Raw genomic sequence first — 17,523 nt, forward strand, 5'->3', positions numbered from 1 at the left:
TGAATGATGATCTTTAAGAGAGCAGGACTGTAGAATTAATCATGGGAAACAAGGAAGCGGCAGAGATTTTGAAAAAACGTGTTATATTTGTCTCCAAAGTAGAGGACACAAAAACCATTCTGAGGTAGTCAAGGGGCAAAATGGAGAGAGGACCATCAGGAATTCTGATCACTAGAGAAAGCATATTAGGAAAACTAATGTGACCAAAGGCTGATGTATCCCCTAGACCTGATAGCCAGCTCAAAAACATTTTGATGCAAGTGACCTTTTTAAAATTCATTTGTAGTTCATGGGCACTGCTGGATGGCCAGCATTTATTGCCTGTCCCCAGTTGCCCTTGTCAAGGTGGGTGGTGAGCTGTTTTCTTGAACTGCGGTAGACCATGATCTTTAGGTGGATCCACAATACCCTGAAGGAGGGAATTCCAGTATTTTAACACCAGTGATAGTGAAGCAGCAGCAATATACTTCCAAGTCAGGATGGTGAATGGCTTGGAGGGGAACTTGCAGGTGATGGTATTTCCATGTATCAGCTACAGAGATAACGGATGCATTGGTTATATTCTTCCAAAATTCCCCGGATTCTGGTAAGATTGGAAAACTAGAAATGCAACACAAAAACAAAGAACCGCGAATGTTCGAAATCTGAAACAAAAACAGAAATTGCTGGAGAAACTCAGCAGGTCTGGCAGCATCTGTGGAGAGAAAACAGACTGAAATTTTGGATCCAGTGACCCTTCTTCAGAACATAAATGTAACATCTCTATTCAAGAAAAAGAGAAAGAATGAAATCATAGACCAGTTATCCGAATGGCTGTTATTGGGAAAATGTTGGACTGTATTTAAAGAATATTAGCAAAAGTTTGATAAAATCAGAACACAGTCAAGCAGAATGTAAAAAGCAGCGTGGGTAATGCGAAACCAATATATGCAAGTGTATTTATATTTCCAAATGGTCAAGAGTTGGGAATGTTTGCTGATGATTGCACAGTGTTCAGTAACATTCTTAAATCCTCGAATATTCAAATGCAGAGTAACCTGAACAATATCAAGACTTGTCCCAGAAAGTGGCAAGCTAAAATTCGTGACACACAGATACCAAGCAATGACCATCTTCAACATAGAAAATCGAACCATCATACTTTGACATTCAATAATATTACAGTTGCTGAAGCCTTCATTATCACCATCCTGGGAGTTATCACTGACCTTAAACTGAATTGGATTAGCCATAGAAATGTTCTGATGGAGGAGGCATGCTGAGCAAATACAGATCAATGACTGTAAGCAGTGTTAGTATGTCAATAAAGGGCTACTTTTTAAATATACCCAGACTGCTACAGAATAATTTATAAAGACAAGCTCCTCCAATCATGCTGACTAGAAGACAACAGATTTAAAGTTAAAAGCAGCTCAGCTGTAATTCTCTTAACTAGTGGAGCAGGAGGATGCTTGTTGTTGTTGGAGGCTTATAATTTTTTTTTCCCAGGACATTGTTCAGTTTTCTCAGAGTCATGTTCAGTTATAGATAGAACCATAGAGTCATACAGCGTGGAAACAGACCCTTCGGTCCGTCTTGGCAATGCTGACCAAGTTTCCCAAACTAAACTCGTTCCACTTGCCTGCATTTGCCCATATCTCTAAACATTTCCTATTCATGTACCTATTCAAATGTCTTTGAAATGATGTCATTGTACCAGATCTACCACTTCCTCTGGCAGTTCATTCCATACATGTACCACCCTCTGTGTGAAAAAGTTGCACCTTGGGTCCTTTAAATCTTTCCCCTTTCGTCTTAAAAATATGCCACCTAGTTTTGAGCTAGGGTAAAGACTTTCGCTGTTCACCTTATCCATGCCCCTCTTGACTTTATAGACCTCTATATGGTCACCCCTCAAACTCCTACATTCCAGTGAAAAAGTCCCACCCTCTACTTCAGTAAAGCCTTTGATAAGTTTCCACATGGTAGGCTGTTGGAGAAAATGCAGAGGCATGGAATTGAGGATGATTTAACAGTATGGATTAGAAACTGGCTTTCTGAAAGAAGGCAGCGAGTGGTGGTTGATGGAAAATATTCAGCCTGGAGTCCGGTTACTAGTGCTGTGCCATAAGGATCTGATTTGGGACCACTGCTGTTTGTCATTTTTATAAATGACTTAGACGCAGGCATAGGAGGATGGATTAGTAAATTTGCAGATGACACTAAAGTCAGTGGAGTAGTGGACAGTTTGGAAGAATGTTACAGGTTGCAGGGGGACTTGGATAAACTGCAGAATTGGGCTGAGAGGTGGCAAATGGAGATCGATGCAGCTAAATGTGACATGATTCACTTTGGGAAGAATAACAGGAAGGCAGAGTACAGGGTCAATGGAAAGATTCTTGGTAGTGTGGATGTGCAGAGGGATGTTGGAGTCCATGTACATAGATCCCTGAAAGTTACCACCCAGGTGGATCGTGTTGTTAAGAAGGCATACGGTGTGTTAGGTTTCATTCGTAGAGGGATTGAGTTCCGGAGCCGCAATATCATGCTGCAACTATACAAAACACTGGTGCGGCCACACTTGGAATATTGTGTACAGTTCTGGTCTCCATATTTCAGGAAGGATATGGAAGCATTGGAAAAGGTGCAGAGGAGATTTACCAGGATGTTGCCTGGTCTGGAGGGAAGGTTTTATGAAGAAAGGCTGAGAGACTTGGGTCTGTTGTCATTGGAAAGAAGAAGGCTTAAGAGGGGATTTGATAGAGACATACAAGATGATCTGAGGATTAGACAGGGTAGGATGATGACGTCAGCTTGTACAAGGGGGCACAACTACAAATTGAGGGGTGATAGATTTAAGACAGATGTCAGAGGAGGGTGTTTTACGCAGAGAGTGGTAAGGGCATGGAATGCCTTACCTGCCAATGTAGTCAACTCAGCCACATTAGGGAGATTTAAACAATCCTTAGAAAAGCACATGGATGATTTTGGGATATGAAGGGGAGGAGCTGAGAATAGTTCACAGGTCGGCGCAACAGCGAGGGCTGAAGGGCCTGTTCTGCACTGTATTGTTCTATGTTCTATGTTCTTTGTTTTATGTTCTATCCAGCCTCTCCTTATAACTCAAGCCCTCGATTCCTGGCAACATCCTGATGAATCTTTTCTGAACCCTCTCCAATTTAATAATATCCTTCCTATAGCAGGGTGACCAGAACTGTACACGGTACTCCAAGAGTGGCCTCATGAACATCCTCAACATGATGTCCCAAGTCCTATACTCAATGCTCTGAACAATGAAGGCAAGAATACCAAATGCCTTCTTAACCACTGTCTACCTGTTATGCAACTTTCAAATAACTATGTACCTGACCTCGAGGTTTCTCTGTTTGATAATACTACCCAGGGGTCTACCATAAACTGTATAATTACTGTCTTTTTTTAATCAAAATGCAATACTTTCTATTTATCGAAATTATACTCCATCTGCCAAATCCTCAATCCATTGGCCCAATTGATCAAGATCCCATTGTAATCTTAGATAATCTTCTTCACTGCTGACTATACCACCAATTCTAGTGTCATTCACAAACTTACTAACTATACCTCCTAAATTTTCATCCTAATCATTTACATAAATGACAAACAACAGTGAATCCAATATCAATCCCTGTGGAACACTGCTGGTCAGAGCCCTCCAGTCCGAAAAACAACCGTCCGCCATCACCCTCTGTCTCCTGCCATCAAGCCAATTTTGTATCCAATTGGCAAGCTCTCCCTGAATCCCAGGTAACCTAACTGCATCAATTAATCTACCATGCAGAACCTTGTCAAAGGGTTTACTAAAATCCATGTAGACAACATTTACCTCTCTGTCCTCATCAATCCTTTTGGTTACACTCTCAAAAAGCTTAATCAACTTTGTGAGGTATGATTTCCCATGCACAAAGGAGTTGTTTCATCAATGACCTTCCTTTTCTCATAGGATCAGAAGTAAGCTTTTTCACTGATGATTATCAATGTTCAGCACCATTCATGATTTCTCAGGTACTGAAACAGTTTATGTTCTAGAGCACGAACTAGGCATCATTCAGGCTTTGCAGCATAAGGGGCAAGTGGCATTCATGCCTCACAAATGCCATCTCCTGATAATCAATGGTATTACCATCACCGAAGCCCCCCACTATCAACATAATTGACCAGAAATGCAATTGAACTGGCTATATGAATGCTGTGGCTACAACAGCAGGCCAGAGACTAGGAATCTTGCAGCAAATACTCAACCGCTTGTCTCCAAATGCCTGATTACCATCTGCAAAGAGCAAGTTAGGAGTGTCTTGGAGTGCTCGTCTGGATGCTCCAATTGCACTCCTGAAGTGTAAGCTGGGATGAAGGAGTCTGATTGTTCAGCACTCTATCCACCATTGAAACATTTGCCACCTTAGCATTCATTCCTTCACCACTGCCACATGTTAGCAGCAGCGTTGTACCTTTGACGCACCGCAGCAAATCACCCAAGCCACTTCAACATCACTTTCTAAACCAGTGACCTCTCGCACTGGATGTGGGCAACATGCTTTTGGGGAGACCACAAATCCCAATAGCCTTTCCAAGCCATAAATGTCTAGGTGGGGAGGTCAAGGGTTTGAAAGGTGAGGTCCTTGGTGAGTTGCTGTCGTGCATCTTATAGATGGTACATACTGTTGTCACTGTACATTGGTGGTGAAGTGAGCTAATGTTTAAAATCACATAAACCTGGTTTAAATGCCATTGAGTCTTTGTGGTTGAGCAGAATCTAATTCAGGTACTGATGTGATTAAGGGATTCAACAGGATGGATAGACAAACTAGTCCCTTGGCAAAATGAATCCAAAATGAATTGGAAGATCATGAATAAAAACATGAGACATTCTTCTACCAAAGGGTAATGGAAATTTGGAACCCACCTCCAAGAAGGCTGTATTAGAGCTTTAAAGACAAAAGGCAACATGATTTTGTTGGGTAACAGATATCAAGGGATCTACATGAATGATGAAAAAGGCTCATGGGATTGAAAGCTCAATTTCATTGTGAAAATAATCTGCTCTCTTTATAATAAAACAAAGAGTTGCGGATGTTGGACAGAAATTGTTGGATAAACTCAGCAGGTCTGGCAACATCAGTGGGAAGAAAGCAGAGTCGATGTTTCGACTTCGGTGACTCGCTTCATATCTTTTGCCCTGTCCCTCACTCCAGCTCACCCTCTTCTCCATGTTTTACACCCACTCTCCAATACTAATGTTAGAGTCGAGCATCCACTTTACTTTCTTTGATGAAGAAACCAAATTATCCCAAATCTCAAACATGCCCAGTGATAATGACAGAATCAATGAATTGTAAGGTTTTTAGTCATAGCTAACTGCTCACGACAAGCTCAATAAACTTGCATCAAAATGCAATTCATTGCTTTGGTCTCTGACCAGTGCCAGTTCCTACCTCTGAATTGAGAGTGTGGTGCTGGAAAAGCACAGCAGGTCAGGCAGCATCCGAGGAGCAGGAAAATTGACGTTTTGGGCTGGAGCCCTTCATCAGGAATGGTGAAGGGCTGATGAAGGGCTAATAAGGGCTCCGGCCTGAAACGTCGATTTTCCTGCTCCTTGGATGCTGCTTGACCTGCTGTACTTTACCAGCAATACACTCTCAACTCTAATCTCCAGCATGTGCAGACCTCACTGTCTCCTACCTCTGAATGAAGACTCCTTTCTCTATGTCCACTATGCCTGCGGCCCAGCAAGCATCCAGGAGGTATCATTGCTTGTCCAACTGCGCAGCATTCCACACATGGCTTGACTTCTTGTGTTGGTAACTGTGTCCAAGATTGTATCCAATTCCCTTTCCATGTCCTGAAACTTCAATGCACGTTATCTCGGCCTCTCTGCAAAAAAATGGAATTGAAAATTATCTGTGGGGAATTGGAACCCACATCACCAGAGTTTTAGCCGTGCCACAGGCTTACTGGTCCAGTGGCATAACCACTCCAACAACATCTGCCCAGATGCAAGCATCCAAATCCTGGAAATCCCTCCCTGAGGGCTTTGTGGGTCAACCCACAGCAGGTGGACTGCAGAGGTTGAAGAAGGCAGCTCAGCACCACCTTCTCAAGGACAACTAAATGCTGGCTAGCCAGTGATGCCCAGATTTCACAAATGAATAATAAAAAAGCTCTTTCTTTTTGGAAATGTTTGAGATTTTTAAATTTTTGCTCCAATGCATTTGCCAGAGGTCAGCAATCTCATCAATTTCGGCAGGTTTCATGAAGGTCTCTCTCTTTCTTCCTCAAAAGCCTGATTACTTGACTCACAATATCTTCCCAAGCTTGTCCCAGCAATAATGCACTCTGCCTTCATGGTGCCCTGTTTGTTCTGTTCTCCCACTCGCTGTAGCTGGAAACACTCAGCACTGCCAGGGTGGGCCGGGATTCTTGGTGATGTTGCCATATTTCAAGGGAAGTTGTTCCCCAGGTCAGTCCTGGTTCATGCCATTTGTCCTGGATGAAGAGAAAGGAAAATCGGTGCCTCACTTCATGACGGGCATTGGGTAGTCCTGATGGACTGGGCACTTCAGAGGAGAACTGTGCTCCTGACCCATGGCAGTAGACCCTGCCACGCTGGGTCTGAGCTTGTCAACCAATTCACTATGTCTCCATGGTACGCCAACATTCCCAGTGGTACTGCTAACATCTTAATGATGATATCTGCTACTTCAGGTATATGAAGGTATTTTCTCTCCCCTACCTCGACACTGACTTGACTTCCACTACTAAGACTCATGGCCCAATACTCTATCCTCTTCCCTTTCCTGCTCTCAACCAACTCAACAGCCCCCTGACACCACTAACCTTACATGCCCTCTGCATTGCCTACTCCTTCATTTGGCCCATCAACTTGCCCTGGAAATGTGTTGCTGGAAAAGCGCAGCAGGTCAGGCAGCATCCAGGGAACAGGAGAATCGACGTTTCGGGCATAAGCCCTTCTTAGAACCAACACCTGGACCAACCACTTTGCCATCCCTTTGTCTCATTTCAGGAGAAAACGGCCAGGACAGGTGATGAAGTGCCCACAATCAGCTCCTTACTCTTCCCCCAATTCCGAAGAGGATCTTTTCCATTATGTATGTAAATTAGCTCGCTGAGTTTGCAGATTTGTTTTCAGATGTTTCATCACCATACTAGGTAACATCATCAGTGAGCCTCCGATGAAGCACTGGTGGTATGTCCCACCTCTCTATTTATTGATCTTGGTTTCTTAAGGTTGGTGATGTCATTTCCGGTTCTTTTATTTGAAGGGAAGGTAGATAGGGTCTAAATCAATGTGTTTATTAATGGAGTTCTGGTTAGAATGTCATGCCTCTAAGAATTCACCTGTCCTAGAATGTGTGTGTTGTCCCAGTTAAAGTGGTGTCCTTCTTTGTCTGCATGTATGGAAACTAGTGAGGTAAAAACAATGACTGCAGATGCTGGAAACCAGAGTCTAGATTAGAGTTGTGCTGGAAAAGCAAAGCAGTTCAGGCACCATCCGAGAAGCAGGAAAATCGATGTTTCGAGCAAAAGCCCTTCATCAGGAATACAGGCCTGATGAAGGGCTTTTGGAAACTAATGAGTCTTTTGATGGCCAACCGGTGTTCAGGAGTCCTGGTGGCAAGTTTCCTGCTAGTTTGTCCGATATAGTATTTTTTTTTTTTTACAGTTCTTGTATGGTATCTTGTAAATGATGTCAGTAAATGTCTGAAACCAACCTTCAAGCTCAACAAGCTAACTTACATACTTATCACCAACCTGAGCTACAAATCTTCTCAAAAATTGCTTTTCCATTATGTCTCCAGTTCCATTTTTGAAAGGTGCTATGCATCCGCCTCCATTCCCCTGTTTCCCTCTGGGTTTCAGTCTCCCTTCCATCCAGCCTTTTGTTTTTTTTTAGAAAGGATTGTTTGACACGTCATCAATTACACTTACTCCATGGAAGTGCTGCTCAATAGGAAAGTGCTATTTTGTTCCAAGTTCGCTTGAGGCTTATTAATTTTGAACCTGTGAAATCCTTTGTCTAAAGCACCAATGAATTCCCTTTGACAATAGGCATTAGCACCTCTCTATTGCTATTTCCATGCCTCAAGCAAGTATAGCTTCAAAAGGTCACATGACTCATTTCATCATTTCTCAAGTCTGTATTGGAAAAATAAGATTGGATTAATAATGAGGTCGAACCCTAACACCTCTGAGAGTGACGCCAAGCACACAGCATTCATTTGTACCAAGCAACATGTGCCTATTTGATGTTTCCTCCAACAAAATCAACTGTACCGCTTATTGAATAGAAACTATGGCAAAACCTCCTGCCTTCATGCCCAAACAAAAAGTTCATTTTCGGTGACATACTGACACATTTCTTGGCACAGGCTGGAGTAGTCAGAGCAGACGCCCTTCCCTGACTGAAGGGCCTGTTGAGGAGTATACATCTTCTCTGATAAACCCAGGTAGCCGTTGATGTCATATTCTTAGAGAGAAAAGGACATGCAGAATTGGTTAAAAAAAAACTTCACCCATGATAATCTCACTGAGGGGGCTAACAGGGGTTATATCTGGAGGCCTATTCCAAATGTTTGCAGTAATTATCACAGAGGAATCCCATTTTTGCTGCCTCCCAGCTCCTGTCTGACCATAAAACCATAATAAATAGGAACAGGAGTAGGTTATTCGACCCCTCAATCCTACTCCGCCATTCAATAGGATCATAGCTGATTTGACGTTCCTCACATCCACTTTCTTGCACTATTCTCCTACTGATCTGTTGTTCTAAACTGGGGATAAGTTTTCTCCCTTGCATGCCCAACCCTTATCACTGGTGAGTACCAGGCAGTCGAGCCCTTCGATACAAACTAGCTTACTTTCTAATTTCATTTACATCTTCTAATCCCTGTCTCACTGCTGAATAAGTCTAGAAAATTATGATTTGTTAGTGGAAACCTCACTGCAAAACTTGTCCCAAGCCCGCTGTAGCTTGCAATATCAAAATATTGATTTACACCCTTGAAACGTAGGAATGATCGGAATATGAAGTAGCCATTCAGCCCTTAAATCTATTTTGCTATCCAACTAGCCACAAGACACTTCACCTGATGAAGGAGCAGCGCTCCAAAACCTTGAGATTTCAAATAAACCTGTTCGACTATAACCTACTGTCATGTGACTTATGACTTTGTCCACTCCAGTCCAACACCAGCACCTCCACATCACAGCTATCCAATTAGACCGAGGCTGATCTTCACCTCGAGTCTGTTTTGTCACTTCTGTTCCATCTCCATTGATTATGTGATGGAGATGTGCCTATCTCACCTGTGAAAGATCCACGTGTTCTATGGAACATGCAAGAGCAAGGAATTGGCTAATGTAGAATGAGAGGCAGCTGGTTTACATTAGTGTCAATTAGCTTAAATTTCATATTGTTAAGTTAAATGTAACTTAATTTAACCTTAATTGTGCAACAATCATGAATAAGAGTGCACTGATTTAAAGTAATTTGCAAGGGAAGTGAATACAAGGTTACAAAAAGCTTTTTCACACAGCAAGCAGTTAGGTTTGGAATGCACTGTCTGGAAGGGTCGCGAGGCAGGTTCAGTTGAGGCCAGTAAGAGGACACTGTGTCATTATCTCAATTGGAACAATGCACAGGATTCTGGGAAAAGGCAGGAAAATGGCATGAAGTCAGAATGTTCCTTTGGGTTTGTAGCAATTCTGTAATTCTGTAACTCTGTCACTGGGCTCATCAGCACAGCATTATTAAATATAAGATGTAATAAGTGTCAAACAAACTTATGTTGTTGCACAGCCAGATCCAAATGGCTTGAATTTTCTCCGACTCAGTCTGAGCTTTGTCCAAGATTTGGTGGATTATCTTCTGCACTGACAACTCACCGTATGACTTAATCTAATGGAGGGAGATCAAAGGCTGATGTGAATAATTATGAGCTATCAATGAAAGCCACAGCTCCAGATTGAATGATGTAACACTGGGATGCTGTATTGGATGTAAAGTAAGGTTAGTATTTGGAAAAGAGGAAATCAAATTGGACAAAGGATCACCTTGAATCTACTGATAGAATTAGGACTCTTATTGTCTTGGTAAAGTGGTGTTCATAGTTAAATGGAATTCCATTGATAGACATATATTATGAGAGATCAAAAATGCACATAAGAGTATGTCACATAAAAAAAACTGGCCATTCGGCCCAACTGGTCCATTTTGGTGTTTGTGTTCCTCTTGAGCCTCCACCCAACTTTCCTCAGCTAAATCCCACTGTACCCTCTATTCCATTCTTACTTTTTGCTTCTCCAGCTGATGCTTAAATGCATCCATAGTATTTGCTTCAACCGTTCCTTGTGATTGGTTCAATGTTCTATTATAACTGTTGTGACAATACTATGGCTTTAAGAGATATATTTTGTCCTTTATTTAATGAAGAATGATTCAGACAGAGGTGCACAGCAGTCTATTCCAAAGTCAATAAAGTAAACAGCATAGCAGGCCTTGTTTGTTTTTTTAAAAGTTGGAACAATAGAAGCATCCTGAATGGGTGACATCAAGCCATTCAGGACCACAGAACCAGGACTTTTGCTTTTAGTTTCTCAATAGCAGCGGCTGGGGTATTGAAGCTGGATTTAGAAGCTGCAGTACTTCTCTCGCTGCTACACTCTCTCTCTCTCAGAATTTTCTCTTGATTTTTTTTTCTCCTGGACTGGGGATATAATGTGAATTTGCCTTTGCCAAGATTCTGTTTATGGGATGTTATTATATTGGAACAGTTACTGTTTAGCAGTTAAATAATATTTTATTCTATTCAGTTCCAATAGAGTCAAGATTTTTTTTGTTTTATTTAACTATAGTGTATGAAGAAAGGTGTTTTACTTCAAACTTGGTAGTTTGACCAATCCAATTGCATCGGGAATGCAACGCCTTGCTCTTGCCTTTAAAATAAGGAAGAGTTCAGTTCTTAGCTATCTGCTTAATATATTTTGACAGGGTTTGGTCCTGTCCATAACACTGTGAAGGGAATAGCATGAAAAAGAACAATTATATTTTCACCTTGATGTTTTGAGTATGCTATGTCTCCCCTTGTGAGGATGGGAAATCTATTCTTTTGGACCATAGTGTTCAGGCTAAAGCTAATAATCTAACTTAAGTGCAAGGTTGATTAACAATAAAAACAAAACCAAAATGTAAACAGTAATGCATGGTTTAACAATGCTAGCAGTTTGTTAATTAATCTTGGGATATTAGCATCATTGGAAGATCGGCATTTACCACCCATCCCCATAATTGTCCTTAGGTTCTTGGCCATGAACCAGGGTCTTGAGCCACTGCAGTCCATATCGATACATATATGTGAAACAATTTAGCTTAGGATGGTGTGACTTGAGGACAAGCCTGCAGGTGGTAGTGTTCTTGGGTATCTGCTGATTTTGTTTGTCTATGTGGCAGAGATTTGAAATGTGCTGTTAATGGAGACTCGATGAGTTGTTACAACGCATTCAACAGATGGTACACACTGCTGCCACTTTGTGCCAGTGGTAGAAGAAGTGAATATTGAAGGTGATGAGGGGAATGCCAATCAAATGGGCTCCTCTGTAGTACATATGCAGGCAAGTGGAGAATATTGCATCATAACCTATCCTATGGATGGTGAGCAGGCTTTAGGGACTCAGGAAGTGAGCTACTTGCTGCAGGGTTACATCCTTTGACTTGCTCTGGTAGCCACAATATTTTTATGATGAGTCCAGTTGAGTTTCTGGTCAATGATAACCCTTGGGATGTTGATATTGCAGGTTTCAGTGATGGTGATACCATTGACTGTCAAGGAAAGGTCATGAGATTGCCTCTTGTTGGAGATGGCCATTACCTGGTCTTTATATGGCACAAATGTTATTTGCTGCTGATCAGCCCAAACCTGAGTGTTACCCAGGTTTTGCTGCAAGTTGGCAAGCTCTATTTCAGACATTGAATGCAATGGAACATCTGAAATTCAAAGAGTCTTCCAGAGAATGTCTTAAATTAAATGTTGATAAACATAAGGTGGGTATTACTTCAACCCATAATTGTCTGCAATCATTTACTGTTGCGATTGGGAAATGTTGGGACAGATTTTCTGAGAAATGGGTAGCACCATCAGTTTTTTTTCTTACCATTCCAAGCAACATTACACTTCTGGCCTAGATTCTGAATCAGGCCACTTGAGAAATATAGAATCATAGAATCCCTGCAGTGTGGAGCAGCCATTCAGCCCATCAAGTCCACACCAACCTTCCGAAGAGCATCACACCCTGACCCACCCTATCCCTGTAGTCCTGCATCTCCCATGGCTAATCCATCTACTCTGCACATCCCTGGATACAATAGCAATTGAGCTTGGCTGATTCACCTAACCTGCATATCTTTGGATTGTCGTGTTCAATGCTAATATAGATCATACCTGCTCTAGGAGTCAATCATTGCAGATCATTGGGGAGATTGAAGTCACACCTTATTTTTACAGCAGTATTAATATAGATTGTGCCTCAAACATTAAACTCTGAAAGTGAATCCTCAAACCTCACTGACTTGTTTCTGTTGTATTTTAATGACCTCTCATTCCCTACCTCACCTATAGTCTGACCAGAGCACTGCAATTTTTCTAACAAGAATTTCTTCTATTACTCCCTCCTGCTCTTTGGAACTATCTGGATCAATCTCTTTTCTCTGGTTTTCTATCTTCAGAATCATCCATTAACCATGATTGGTGGCACAGTGGTTCAGTGGTCAACACTGCTGCCTCATAGTGCCAGGGATCAGGGTTTGATTCCAGTCTCAGGCAACTGTCCGTATGGAGTTTGCACATTCTCCCTGTGTCTGCATGGGTTTCCTCCCATAGTCCAAAGATGTGCGGATCAAGTGAAGTGGCCATGCTAAATTGCCTATAGTGTTGGGTGTATTTGTCAGAGAGAAATGGGTGGGCTACTCTTCGGAGTGTCGGTGTGGACATGTTGGGCCAAAGGGCCAGTTTCCACACTGTAGGGAATCTAATCTAAATTTCCTGGCCATCCTTTTCTCAATTCCTTCCGCATTATTCCTCATTATCCTTCTCTTACAAAGATATTTATCATGAGAAAGTTGCCAAAATGTAAATTAGGCCCATTACCTTCCCTCCGAATTCTGTGTCCTTTCCCATCTACACTTTCCAATGGGCCAAAGTTGGGATTTCTAATTGAAGGATTGAAGTGATATGGGAGAGTGCAGGTGAGAGGTGCTCTGGGATAAGATTTAAGGGCTTGATGCTAGTTCCAATTATTACTTCTCCCCTCACTCAAAACAGAATTTTATATTTCTGACCTTATATTTGACCTGACATTGGAGGCAGGCAATGTTTTAATATTTATTAGTGTCTGCCATCTGCTGTGTTGCACAAAATGAAAATTCTCAGCGTCTGCGGTTTAAATGATGTTTTTACTATCCAACATCACTGCATGGATGTGACATTTTGATTTTACATGAATGTCTTTCTTGTGGGGATTTTTAGTAAGTTTGTGCATTAATCATGGAATTTTGTAAATAGTTTTGCAACATGGGTTTGAGATGATCTAAATCCATTTCATGTACAAGGGTTGTGAATCTCTGTTAGGAATCGCTTTGATCTCAGGGGTGAAAGCACAATGTTATAAATCACAGTTCCAGTGAAAGAGAATTTAACCATTGATCTTGACATTCAATAGCACAACCATCGCTGAATCCTCCACCATCAATTTTCTGGGATAGCCATTGACCAGAGATTATTTATCTAAAATGGGGCAGCATGGTGGCTCAGTGGTTAGCACTGCTGCCTCACATCACCAGCGTCCCAGGTTCAAATCCAGCCTCTGGTGACTGTCTGTGTGGAGTTTGCATGTTCTACCCGTATCTGCGTGGGTTTCCTCTGGGTGCTCTGGTTTCCTCCAATAGTCCAAAGATGTGCAGGTTAGGTGAATTGGTCATGCTACATTGCCCATGGTGTGAGGTGCATTAGTCAGAGGGAAATGGGTCTGGGTAGGTTACTCTTCAGAGGTCGGTGTAGACTGGTTGGGCTGAAGAGCCTGTTTCCACACTGTAGGGAATCTAATCTAATCTAATCTTAACCTGGCTCCAATATTAGAGCTACAAGAGCAAGTCAGAGGCGAGGAATCCTGCAGTGAGTAATTCACCGATAACATCCCATGGTCTGTCCACCATCTACAAGACACAAGTCAGGAGTGTGATGGAATACTCCCCAATTGCCTGAATGGGTGCAGTTCCAACAACACTCAAGAAGCTTGACGCCATCCAGGACAAAGCAACCGACTTGATTGGCACCACATCCACAAAAATCAACTTCCTCCCTCATACTCAGTAGCACCAATGTGTACTTTCTATAAGATGCCCTGTAGAAATTCATCAAGTTTCCTTAGTTAGTACTTTCCAAATCCACAAACATTTCCATCTATAAGGAGAAGGATAACAAATACATGGGAAAACTACAACCCTGCATGTTCCCCTCAAAGCAACATTCTGACTTGGACATCTTTTGTCTTTCCTTCAGTGTCACTGTGTCAAACTTCAGGAATTCCCTCCTTAAGAGCATTGCGGGTTTATCTACACCAAATAGATTGTGGCAGTTCAAGGAAGCAGCTCAACACCATTCCAAATAGGAATGGGCACTAAATGTTGGCACAACCAGGGATGCCCATATTCTATGAGTGAAGAAGAAAATTGTTGTTCTCTCCACATAACACTTATTCTTGTAACAGCTGGTTGAATTATTTTGCTTTAGATTTCTACATGATTATTATTCTTTCACTGGATGACATTAATGAAATAGATGAGTCTTTTCAGCAGTTTCATGGATATTGCTACTGAGACTGAGAGTTTCAATCCAGGATGATTAAATTAGTTTAAATTTCACCAAATGCCCGTGGTGAGTTTTGATCATAGGACCCCAGAGCATTAGCCTGGACTTTTGGATTAATGAGGCAGTTACCAGCATGCCACCATCTCCCTGTGTAGTGGTTGTTGGAGGTCAGTCATTTCAGCTCCAGGACATCTCTGCAGTTATTCCTCAGTGTAGTGCACAAAGGCCAACTGTCTTCAGCTGCTTCATCAGTGACCTTCCCTCCATCATAAGATCAGAAATGGGGATGTTTGCTAACGACAGCAGTGTTCAGCACCATTTGTGACTCCTCAGTTACTGAAGCAGTCCATGTTCTAATACAATAAGATCTGGACAATATCCAGATTTGGACTGACAGGTGGCAAGTCACATTCGCATTACACAAATGCCAGAAAATGACTATCTCCAATAAAAGACAATCTCACCGTTCCTTGGCATTCAATGGTGTTACCATCATTGAATCCCCCACTATCAACATCCTGGGGATTACCATTGACCAGAAACTCAATGGACTCACCATATAACACAGTGGCTACAAGAGCAGGTCAGAGGCTAGGAATACTGCAGCAAGTAACTTACCTTCAGACTCTTCAGTGGACAGACTCTTCAGAGCCTGTCCACCTGCCAAGGCACAGGTCAGGGGTGTGATGGAATACTGTCCACTTACCTGGATTGGTGCAGTTCCAACAAGATACAAGAAACTTGGCACTATCCAGAACAAAGCAGCCCACTTGATTGGTACCGCACCCATGAGCATCCACTCCCTCCACCACATAAACTCAGTAGCAGCAATATATACCACCCACAAGAAGCATGGCAGAAGTTTACCAAAAATTCTTAGATAGCACCTTTCAAATCCATGACCACTTCCACCCAGAAGGACAAGAGTAGCAGATACATGGGAACACCAGAACTTGCAAGTTCCCCACCAAGCCACTCACCATCCTGACTTGGAAATCTATCGCTGTTCATTCACTGTCACTGGGTCAAAATCCAGAATTCCCTCCCTAAGGGCATTGTCGGTCTACTTACAATGTCTCGACTGAAGCAGTTTAAAAAGGCAGCTCACCACCATCTTCTCAAGGGCCACATCCAATGAGTGAACACAAAAAAAAAGAAGTCATTAATTGCATACAACAAAACTCAAGCATGGATTTGACCCACCTGTTGACTCACGAATAGGACGTGTTTATCTATTTGCATGAAAACTCTTGGGTCTGAATAGAGATCTTTTTTATGTCTTCTCTGAGCAGTCACAGCCTTCATACAGATCAGCTTCTCTTTACTGATCTCAACCTCATTAATGTCGGAACCACCAACTTGTGAATGGAATTCCCTCCATGTGACATGATTTGAGGAGACCTCTCTAAGTGACCTCCTGACCAATCAAATGGGTTGCACCCTGCCAGCCAAGTTGCCATTTCGGAATACTTTAGAATCAGAGGTCTTTTTTGCTGTTTCGGTTTGTTTAAGTTCCCAAAGTTGAAACATTTCTCTGAACGAATTCAATTGCTTAGATAGTTCTGGATAGTTCGAGCACTTCCACAATTTCTAATCATACTGCCAATGGTCCAGGAGCTCCCGTGCTGCACGATAATCTGACATTTGCCATTGTTGATCTCTGATCTTACTGAGGAATCATCAGAAGACCCCTCATGGAAATCTTTGTCATTCCTGCCGCCCTGTATTTTTTTCTGGTTTCTGATCAAGGGTTTGAATGGGCCTAATACAGGCTGTCCTTATTTTTTCTGGATGCCCCTTTCTCCCTGGTGACGTCTGTATGCTTATTCCTGGTGTAGTCAGAAAGCTCTCCAAATAACACCAGGTGATCACTTCTTGCAGAAACCATCTCACGGTATGAGCCCTCTGCTCCCACATAAAACCTGTGGAAAGAAATGGGAAGAACTCTGTAAAGTGGAAGAAATCTAAATTCTTATTAAAACACAAGCAGGGAAACATAGAAACGAAGAGCTGGAGAAGGCCTTTTGGCCCTTCAAGCTTGTTCTATCATTCAATGGGCGGCACTGTTGCCTCACAGCACAGGGTTTTATTCCACCCTTGGGCCAACCGTCTATTTGCACATTGTCCCGTGTCTGCAAGGGTTTCCTCCGGGTGCTCCTATGTCTTCCCACAGTCCAAAGATGTGCAGGTTAGATTGACTGGCCATGCTAGATTGCCCCTTAGGGATATCCAGGATAGGTGGGTTAGCCATGGAAAATGTGGGGTTATGGGGTGTGGGTCAAGGTGGAATGTTTTTTTGGAGGGTTGGTGCACACTCAATGGGCCAAATGGCCTCTATCGGTACGTTAGGGATTTTATGATTCTAATATGATCATGGTTGATCTTCTATCTCAATGCCATGTACCCAATTTCTCTTCATACCCCTTGATGCCTTTAAAATCTAAAGATTAATCCATTTCTTTCTTTCAGTGACTCGGCCTACACATTTTTCAGTGGTAGAGAATTCCACAGATTCAATCTCCTTATGAGTGAAGAAATAGTTTTGCATTTCAGTCCAAAAATGATTTACTCCCTGTTTTTCAAAATTCACTTGTGGGAGTGGCTGTCCAGACCAACACTTATTACC

General features: G+C 42.2%; 1 protein-coding gene across 1 annotated transcript; it reads right to left on the bottom strand.

Annotated features, from left to right (window-relative positions):
* Positions 1-5,762: 5,762 nt before the first annotated feature.
* On the bottom strand, positions 5,763-16,202 carry ky (kyphoscoliosis peptidase). The gene is made up of 4 exons (XM_087979807.1): positions 16,101-16,202; positions 9,820-9,934; positions 8,386-8,503; positions 5,763-5,889 (listed from the first exon to the last, which is right to left on the bottom strand). Exons 1-4 carry the CDS (start codon positions 16,200-16,202, stop codon positions 5,763-5,765), a joined length of 462 nt encoding a protein of 153 aa, XP_087835933.1.
* Positions 16,203-17,523: the final 1,321 nt, after the last annotated feature.

The sequence above is a fragment of the Chiloscyllium plagiosum genome, unplaced genomic scaffold (assembly GCF_037043375.1).
Source record: "Chiloscyllium plagiosum isolate Xiang-an unplaced genomic scaffold, Cpla_swu_hap1 HiC_scaffold_1, whole genome shotgun sequence".
In the NCBI taxonomy this organism is placed as follows: Eukaryota; Metazoa; Chordata; class Chondrichthyes; order Orectolobiformes; family Hemiscylliidae; genus Chiloscyllium; species Chiloscyllium plagiosum.